Source organism: Gavialis gangeticus, unplaced genomic scaffold (genome assembly GCF_001723915.1).
Source record: "Gavialis gangeticus isolate Ggan-Ray unplaced genomic scaffold, GavGan_comp1, whole genome shotgun sequence".
In the NCBI taxonomy this organism is placed as follows: domain Eukaryota; kingdom Metazoa; phylum Chordata; order Crocodylia; family Gavialidae; genus Gavialis; species Gavialis gangeticus.
Window position 1 is genome coordinate 42,251,813 of NW_017729030.1, and position 9,769 is coordinate 42,261,581.

A 9,769-nucleotide genomic window follows, 5' to 3' on the forward strand; every position below is an offset into this window, starting at 1 on the left:
GGGGCTGCCCCCCGCCACCCCACCCGTGACCTTCACTTGCCCTGGACCCGGCCGCCCCGCCACAGCTCCTTACCGCGCGCAAGGAGGGCGGCGGACGCGCGGAGGGCGCCGGGCGCCCGGGCGGCCAGCATCTCCCGGGGGCTCTGCACGGACCCACGGGGAGCGAGGAAAGAAGACGGCGACGGCGGCTCGGTCCCAGCTACAAGGTCGGCGGAATTGCAGCGACTGCGGGACAGGGGGCGGAGCTGGCGACCCCAGCCAACCAGCCAGCGAGCTTCGCAACGGCGTGGTTGCGTCACGGCACCGCCCCCGCCACGGCCTGCGTCACAGGGTGGGGCCGCGAGTGGGCTGGAGCTGGGTGTGTGGGGAGTGGGGGCGTCAGCGGCCTGGGCGTGTGCATGTATGTGTATTTATGTATATGCATGTAGATGTACTCGTGTATGTATGTTTGCGTGTATACATGTGTTACGTTTATGCACACATATGCATGCACATATATATATGTGCGCACGCAGATACACATGCGTACACACACGTTTATCTATACAGTGCAATCTACCTTATGCCCATCTGCCTTTCATTTCCTTTATAGTAACAGGAGCTGTGGTCTAGGCATGTTTCCCTGTTGCCCATGCTATATACAGCTGTTGGTTGGTCGGTCTACAGGGTGTAAATTTACCTCGCCTTCCACTTGCCTTCAGACTAACTTGGTTTCCTGTTTCACTACAAACACGTAGCCATTTGCCCTTCAATATACACGTAGGACAGGCTCAGTGAGCTGAATCTCACTTCCCTGAGCCTGAGGAAGGTTGCATGTGCCTGAAAGCTTGCAGAAAAAGATTGTTTCTTTTTGCAATTTCTTAATTGGTCTAATAAAAGGTATCATCTCTGAACAAAGAGTTCTTGTTTTGCATTTTTTTGTCTAAGACCAACACAGCTATCAGCTACATCCCTGAAACTAGTCTCTAGGTACATTTTACTATAATGTACTCATAAAAGGGGAGGAGTAACTCTGGACACAGACGTGCAAACCATACAAACACTGAGGGCTTTAAAGTAGTTTTAAATGGAATGATGATAAGAGTCCAAATAGCAATAATCTACTAGAATCCCAGTGGGAAATAGGACACTACAACGAATGAAAACAACCAGGCAACTTGCTGAATATGACATGTCAAAACTATGGGAAAGCTGAAAATCACAACTGAAATCATGATGCAACTGATATGAGACATGGTGGGATTTTACTTTGTTCTTCCTCTTCCTTTTCTGCCCTCATTCAGATAATGTCATAGGAGATGGAATATAGATCACCAGTTGACAAAAGGTACTAGATGAGACTGAGTAGTCATAAGTGTCCATAGTAGGGGACCCGGTGGTAACAGGGAACTTAGATCATCTGTCAGGGGAAAACAAACCAAAACAATACACCACCACACACACAGTAAGTCAAAGATATGGAATGTGTTTGGGACAATTTGTTGTTTTCAAAGGTGGAGAAAGTTACTAAGAAATCAGCTGTTTTAGATTTGGTTCTGACAAATAAGGAGGAATTGACTGAAAATCCATAGGTGGAAGGTAATTATAGCAAAAGCTATCATGAAATGATCAGAGTTCACTGCTTTTATGGAAAAGCAAGTGTATGGGGAAAGGGAAATCAAGGAGAGCAGCAGAAAAAGATGAATTTGCAAAAAGCAGACTTTAAACTCAAGAAATTGGTAAAATCATTCTACAGATTAAGGAGTGCAGAGGAACTGGCAGTTACTGAAAGAGACTATATTAAGAGACACAGCAGCAACCTAGCTCTATGTGAAAGTAAATCAGGAAGCATAGCAAGAGACTGTTAGGGCTGCATCACAAGCTCTTCAATGACCTAAAAATTTAAAAAGGAATTGAAATGGAAGCATACAAGTATGAAGGATAAAAACCTGAAATGCCAAGGCACAAAATGAATTCCAAGTAGCAAAGAACATAACAGGCAGCAACAAGAGGGGAGCGTACATTAGAAGAGAAAGATACCAAAATGTGTGCTAAAAAGAAAAGGAGAGAGAACAACAGATGACGCAGAGGCTGTAGTATTCTATGCCTTTTTTGCTTCAGTCCTAACTTAAAAAGCTAAGTTGTGACCAGATACTAAAACTGATTTAACAAGGAGATGAAAATGTAGGCCAAAGTACAAGAACAGGTTAAAGAGGTAAAAGGTGAAAGAGTATTTAGAGGAGATGCATGTTTAAGTCAGCAAGGCCAAATGAAATTCAGGGTACAGTACATCAACCACTCCCTTAAAAAAAAAAATCACTGAACCCTTAGCAATAACTTTTGCAATATTTCGTCTAAGACATTTAACAGAAATTAGCCATGAGGCCATTAATGCGTGCAGACTGAATTAGATAGATAGTATACCAAACTAACTTGAACCTAAGTGTACTTTGATGGGTGTAGGTTGTAGCCATATTGGTCTAAGGACATAGGCAGACAAGGTTCTTTGGGTAAATCCAAGACCTTTTATTAAACCAACTAATTATTAGTTGGTCTAATAAAAGATACTGGATTTACCCAAAGAACCTCATTTGCCTAGCATACTTGGAAACAGTTCATGCAAATTGGGCCTTATTACGATTTTCACAGAGACTGGATACTATGCTAAATGCTAAGAAGATTCTGGAATAATTCTGTAATGACAGGAAAGTTCTGGAGTAAAAGTATGTTTATCTGAAATAGCGATTTTACCAAAAGTCACTTTTGTTCTGTAACAACCTATCTACAGGGAAGTAATTTCAGAAAGGCTAACATAAAAGTAAGTAATACCAGTAGTAATAGCAAAACAGCTAAGCGGGTGAATTTCCCCCATTCAGGCAAGGCCTTAGTACAAACAAAGAAGTCAACCCTTTTATGTTAAAAACTGCCAATTAATAAGAGAGGGGAAAGGGCAAAGATTTGTTAGCTATGACGATGAACAGCCAGCTGAAAATCAGGGTCAGAATTCTGCAGTCCTCTCCTTTTTCTTACTATAAAGTGAATGACCACAGAAAGGACGGATGTCAAAGCCATTAACAGAATGAAAAGTGACAGGCAGAATGAGAGGATAGTGAAAATTTAGTTCTAGGAAACCCACCTAACTTTGAAGCTGCACCCTGGCTGTTGGGATTCCAGAGGTTTCTCTCATCCATCTTTTCACAAGTTTGAAATACTAAAAACAGTTATGCTGGAATGCAAGAATTAGAGGAACTACCTCTGGCTGTACAACCTCAGCATTTTATTACTGAGATCATTTGGAAGAATAGTACTGCAGCAGCTTCTGTCTGATTATAAGTTTTATCGCTTTATCTGTGCATCTTCTAGAGCAGCTACAAATCCCACAGGCCAAACCACACTTGTAGATATACATAAGAGCATACCGACTTGCCTGGATGCTCCATACACCCAACTTAAGAGATGAAATTAGATTTGAAGTAACATTCAGTAATGTAGCTCTCTTTGCATTATTAACTTTTGCTTGTAAGAGCTTCGTGTTGACTGGAAGTGTTGATTCAGGATGAAGGCTAAGTCAGTCTCCAAAATATTAAAATAAGGTTATCACAGGTTTTACTTTCCCCACAGAATTGTGCTTCCGCAAGTCTCAAAAGAACCATTCTATCACAGAGGATAAAGATTGCATATCAGAGGAACTAGCAACTGTAGGTGTACAAAAACTGAACTACTACACTGAAGGCCAGATTTTAACCTACCTTTAAAAGGCTAAAATTAACCTTTATTCCTACTTTGTAACTCTCAAAAGGGATACCACACACCATTTATGGAACTTGTCTATCATTGCCCACCCTGCTACCAAACCCCATCCCAAACATATCGAACAAACCAAATCAACGGCTGAAGAGGCCTCAAAATCCACTGTGTACCTTTCAACTGAAGGTCTCAAGCATATTTTTCCAAGTAAAATTAACCCCAAAAATGTCTTGCAGAGCAGATACAGTTAGACAAGTATTTTAGGAGCTACTTCAAGTTTAACTATAAATGTATAACATGAATGGCAGCAGCTCCAGAAGAGACAAGCTAAAGACTAGGTGGTATCTCAAATAAGGTTTACACTTATTAAAATAACTCTTTTGTGCATTTCTGGCTTTTCACATTGAAAAAAAAAAAATCACATTTTAGCATTTTAAATAGATTACAACTTTTATCATAGACTGCTTTCATGAAGGACTTTACATTGACATAAGCCTATGGTTTATTCTGTAAGGTTAGTGAGAAAGACAACTAGGGGGAAAACAGTGTATTAATTCAATATACTAGTCTGGGGAACATTGTAATACACTCATTTTGTTTTGTTTTATTTTTAACATAAACTACCTTCCAGAATAATGAAGTTAAATAAAAAAGAACAGCTTATTAAACAAACAACCCCCCCCAAACTATAAAAACAGTAGCTTTGATTCTATTCAAGGATAATTAGTTGAAGGAAACCTTTCCGCAGATCTTCAGAATAAAATAATCTGGCAAGAAAACACATTTGACAAACATCCTTCAAATGTTACCATTTATTTCACAGTTTTGCACATAAATGAGTGGACTGGTAAAGACATGGTTATCTGGATATTTTATTTTTTTTACAGTTATTCATCGTCTTGTTGACTACAACCACTGAAGATATGCTTCATGATTTAGCAATCTAGAGGAAAGAAAAACACATGTAATATTAACATGAAGACATTTAATTAGATAAGTGCAATGAAATATTTTGTATTGCGTTTATAGTAAAAACAGTGGCCATAAGATTACAGGATTTTTTTTCCACATAAAGTGCTTTTGTAAAGCTACATATAAACCAGTATAAACCCATAAGTGAAATGTTTTGCACTAGCTTTAAAAAAAATGTCACGTTTAACATGCAGAAGGGAAAATTACCACTTCTGATGGCCCTATAAGGCATATCAAGTCCATACACATTGATTTAGCTTCAGTATTATCTATGTCAGACTCCCTTATCTATTAGCAGGCCTCCTACGTAGAGCTTTAAACTAGTGTCGTCGGGGGACAGGGATGTTGAGGTCAGGACGAGATCACGTAGGACAAGCCACAAACTGCATGCTGGACGTGACCAGGTAAGTACTAAGAGGCCCACTAAAAATCACGATAGGGGAATACTAAGAGCACCTATCAGGGGGGCTTAGGTGTCTCCATACTAATGCTAGAAGTGCAGGAAACAAGCAGGAGGAACTTGCACTCCTGCTTGCAAACAAAGACCTCGACTTGGTTGGTCTAATAGAAACCTGGTGGGATCCTACTCATGACTGAGCAGTGGACATTGAAGGCTACAGGTTATACAGGCAGGATAGATTGGGGAAAAGGGGAGGAGGGCATTGCTCTATATGTCAGGGAACAATATACATCCTCTGTAATAAAGATGGGGACAGAGGACGGGCAAATCAGAGTCCCATGAGTCAGATTACAAGGGGGTATGGGTGAAAGGGACTTGGTAGTAGGGGTCTACTACAGACCCCCACACCAGGGGGAAGAGTTAGACCTAGAGTTCTCAAAACATCTCTCAAGGGCATCACACTCAAAAGACCTAGTTGTCATGGGTGACCCAAATTACCTGGACACCTGCTGGGAGGAGCAGTCAACTAGGTCTGCCCGTTCACATAGGTTCTTAACCTGCATACAGGACCTGCAGCTAACACAAGAAGTATGCAGTCCCACTAAGAGAGATGCCTTACTTGACTTGGTACTGGCCTCAGGGGAGGACTTGGTAGGGGAGCTACAAGTACAAGGTAATCTAGGGGATAATGACCACCAGTTGATAGGATTCACTATCCGCCGTAAGGTGGGAAAGACAAATAGTAGGGCATTAGTTGGCTTTCCAGAAGTCTAGCACATCAATGAGCTCAGGAGATTGGTTAGGGTGGGTCTGAGGGGCAATCACATCTGTGAGACAGGGGTCCAAGAAGGGTGGGAGTTCCTCAAGCGACTGATCCTACAGGCACAGAGGGACACCATCCCAGTACACGCAAAGCGTGGCAAACAAACCAACTTTCTTGGCTGAGCAGGGAAATCCAGGGAAGCCTTCAGAGGAAAAAAGAGGCCTACAGGCTGTGGAAGCAGGGGCAGCCACCAAGGAAGAGTATACCTACTTGGCTCATGCTTGTAGGGAAGCAGTGAGAAAGGCCAAAGCAGATACAGAACTCGAGTTGGCAACAAGGATTAAGGATAACAAGAAGTCCTTCTTTAAGTACATAGAGAGCAGGAAGAAGGTGCAGGGTAACATAGGGCCACTACAGAATGGATTAGAGCAACTCTTAACTGATAGGATGGAAGAAACGGAGCTCTTAAATAATTTCTTTGCTTGTTTTCCTGGACACAGATACAAATGCACCTCCCAATGGGTCTACAGTCTGGAGTGAGAGTTGTACCAATCCACCAACGGTTAGCACTGACCTAGTGAAGGGGCACTTAAATACCCATGTATTTAAGTTGGCAGGCCCTGACAATCTTTACCCAAGGGTAGTAAAGAAATTGGCCAATGACATAGCAGAACCACTGGCGCAGCTGTCTGAGTGCTTGTGGCACTTGGGACAGGTCCCAAAGGAATGGAAAAGGGCCATGGTCCCTATCTTCAAGAAGGGGAGGAAGGAGGACCCAGGTAATTATAGGCCAGTTAGCCTCACCTCTGTTCTCAGCAAGACCTTAGAAAAAAACATTAAGAATCACGTTTGCAGAGGGCCAGCAGGTAGCACAATGGTGAGGGGCAACCAGCATGGGTTTATAGCAGGCAGATCCTGCCTGACTAACCTGGTCTCTTTTTATGACCAGGTTACAAAGTGCTTAGATGCAGGGAAGGAAGTAGATATTGTTTACCTGGATTTTAAAGAGGCTTTTGACACGGTGTCATACCCAATTCTTACACATAAACTGAGTAGCTGTGATGTGGATTCTTTCACAGTAAGGTGGGTGAGTAACTGGCTTATGGGATGCACCCAGAGTGTGGTGGTGGTGGATGGGGCGGTTTCTCTATGGAAGGATGCAGACAGTGGTATTCCCCAAGGTTCTGTCCTTGGACCAGTACTGTTTAATTTCTTCATCAGCGATTTGGATGAAGGTGTTGAAAGCACCTCATCCAAATTCGTCAATGACACTAAACTATGGGGCATAGTAAACACAATGGAGGGCAGGGAGCAAATTCAGGCAGCTTTGGACAGACTGAGGAAGTGGGCAGATCAAAATAGGATGCAATTCAACAAGGATAAATGCAACATGTTACACCTGGGAAAAAAGAAACTCCAACACACCTACAGACTTGGGGGGGGGTACCATTCTGAGTACCACAACAGTGAAAAGGGATCTCGGAGTCCTGGTTGATGGAAAAATGAACATGAGTTGCTAGTGTGACGAGGTAATAAGCAAGACTAACTGCACTCTTTCTTGCATCAGGAAGTGTATCACGAGCAGGTCTAGGGAAGTGATAATTCCCCTCTGTGCGGCATTGGTGAGGCTGCAGATGGAGTACTGCATCAAGTTTTGGGCGCCACACTTCAAGAGGGATGTGGATAACCTTGAGAGGGTTCAGAAAAGGGCTACTCATATGGTTGAGGGCCTGCAGGTAAAACCCTATGAAGACAGACTGAGAGATCTGAATCTCTTCAGCCTCGGCAAGAGAAGGCTGAGAGGCGATCTTGTGGCTGCCTACAAACTCATCAGGGGGGCGCAACAGGAAATAGGGGACACTGTTTACCAGGGCACCCCTCAGGGTTACCAGAAATAATGGCCACAAACTGAAGGAAAACAGATTTAGATTGGACATAAGGAAGAAATTCTTTCTGGTAAGAGTTGCCAATATATGGAATGGGTTTCCAAGGGAGGTGGGTGCTTTCCCCAACCCTGGAAGTGCTCAAGAGGAGATTAGACAGGTATCTGGCTGGGGTTACTTAACCCCAGCACTCTTTCCTGCCTGAAGCAGGGAGTCAGACCCAACCATCTCTTCCAACTCTAGACATCTATGAAATCTATGTCAACAAAGTACAACATTATAAAATGTGAGACTATTCACTGAAGAATATACTGACTTTCATTATGGTCCTGATCGTCCAACAAGTTGAATCCTTCTTTTATTATGCTATTTTATTCCTTAAATACTGTCATCTTTTACTTACAAGATGATACTTATTTCTGCACTGTACAAACATAAAAAAAGAAAAGAACACTTACATTTTAGGGGCTTATGGCCTAAAAGAGAAACAATAAGTTGGGTGTGATAAGCAGTTTGACACACCAATGAACTGCTGGTCTCCTATTTTGTCATCAAAACAGTTACTGACTTGAAAATCAGTAACAGAATAAAGGGCAATAGCAGGATTGAAGCAGCTAAGGAACAGGAAAAAAAAGGAGGAAATGACAAAACTACCAATTCCCACACTACTGACTGTGAATGAAAGCTACAAGGCACCTTGCAAGATTCCAGGGTCTCAGTTAAATATATTAGTCTACATTTGTATACTCACTCTGAGTGTCTGTACATGTTTCGCTCAGTGCTTTTTGTCTTCTTTCATATTCCTTCAAATCCCTCTTGCGTATCACGAAGAGCTGTTAGATGACATTGTAGGTTATACAAGGTCATGCAGGCAAGCAGTGAACTAGGGCCTGAGATCTTATAGTAAAACAAGATGAACTACAATTTTTGAGCAGATGCAACCATCAAGCTTCAGAACACAAGCCACTGTCTAACTACAGAAGGGGACTTTCTAGAAGGGCAGATTATTCCACACCTGTCCACTGCTGGTCACTAACAGGCAGGATACTAAACTAGATGGAAAAAGCAGTTGCCATGATGGATTGGTCTACACCATATTTTCTCAACCTCTGGTATGCGTACCCCTGGGGGTATGTGAGATGCAGGCAGGGGGTACGCAGCCACAGAGAACCCCCACAGCAAGGGGCACTGCCATTCCCCCTGCCGCCTCCGTGTTCATGTCCAGCCACTCACCCCCACCCCCAAGCCGGCCAAAGGCTGCTGCAGGAGGGGGAGGGCGGACACACAGATACCCGCGCATTCCCCACCAACAGGCAGGTAAGTTTTCTTTCGTTATCCTGTCTGATCTTTGAGGCAGACCAAGAACCCCAGACTGCAGGAGGAGCAGGGCGCTGCCCTGCTCCCTTCTGCACTGTGGGGATTATCCCCATGACCCAGCCCGCCTGGGGCCCAGTTCACTGCGGGTAGGAGGGCTGGCGGTGGCACTGGGCTCTTCCCAGCACTCAGGGCAGGCTGTAGTGATGGGAGGGGGGCTGCTTCCTTCCCCCAACACAGTGCCGCTGCCCCTGAACATGGGGAAGAGCCCTGTGCTGCCGCCATCCTGCTTGTAGAAAGCCTGGGCTCTGGGGCAGCTGCAGCAGGCAGCAGTCAGGCTGCAAACAGCTGCACCGGGCTCCACAGCCCCAGCCTCAGCTCCATGTTGGTGACTGCATACGCATCTCAAAGCAGAGAGCAGGTTTATCCCCATGCTCTGCTCTGAGGCGTGAATGCAGTTGCCGCCAGCACAGAGATGATGCCAGGGCTGTGGAGCCCAATGCAGCTGCCCAGAGCCCATCCCTCACCCTCTCTTCCTCTCTGGTTGTATTTAAATCAGCTGGTCCGGATGATCTCCACCCCAGTGCCGAGGGAATTAGCTGAGGTCATTGCGGGACCCCTGGCACAGCTTTACAAGCACTCGTAGTGCTCTGGTGTGGTGCCAGAGGACTGGAAGAAGACCAATGTGGTTCCCATCTTCAAAAAAGGGAG

The 9,769-nt window shown here is 44.1% G+C and overlaps 1 protein-coding gene across 3 annotated transcripts in view; it reads right to left on the reverse strand.

Moving 5' to 3' along the window:
• Window positions 1-9,769, reverse strand: part of NDUFC1 (NADH:ubiquinone oxidoreductase subunit C1) — a 63,680-nt gene that overhangs the window by 50,568 nt on the left and 3,343 nt on the right. For 2 of the 3 annotated variants that reach the window (XM_019522103.1, XM_019522105.1), the window contains exon 3: window positions 8,496-8,577. In XM_019522103.1, coding sequence (XP_019377648.1) covers window positions 8,496-8,577 — 82 coding nt within the window. Of the gene's footprint in view, window positions 1-40; window positions 244-8,495; window positions 8,578-9,769 lie in introns of those variants that run through there. The other variant, XM_019522104.1, reaches the window with a different exon arrangement.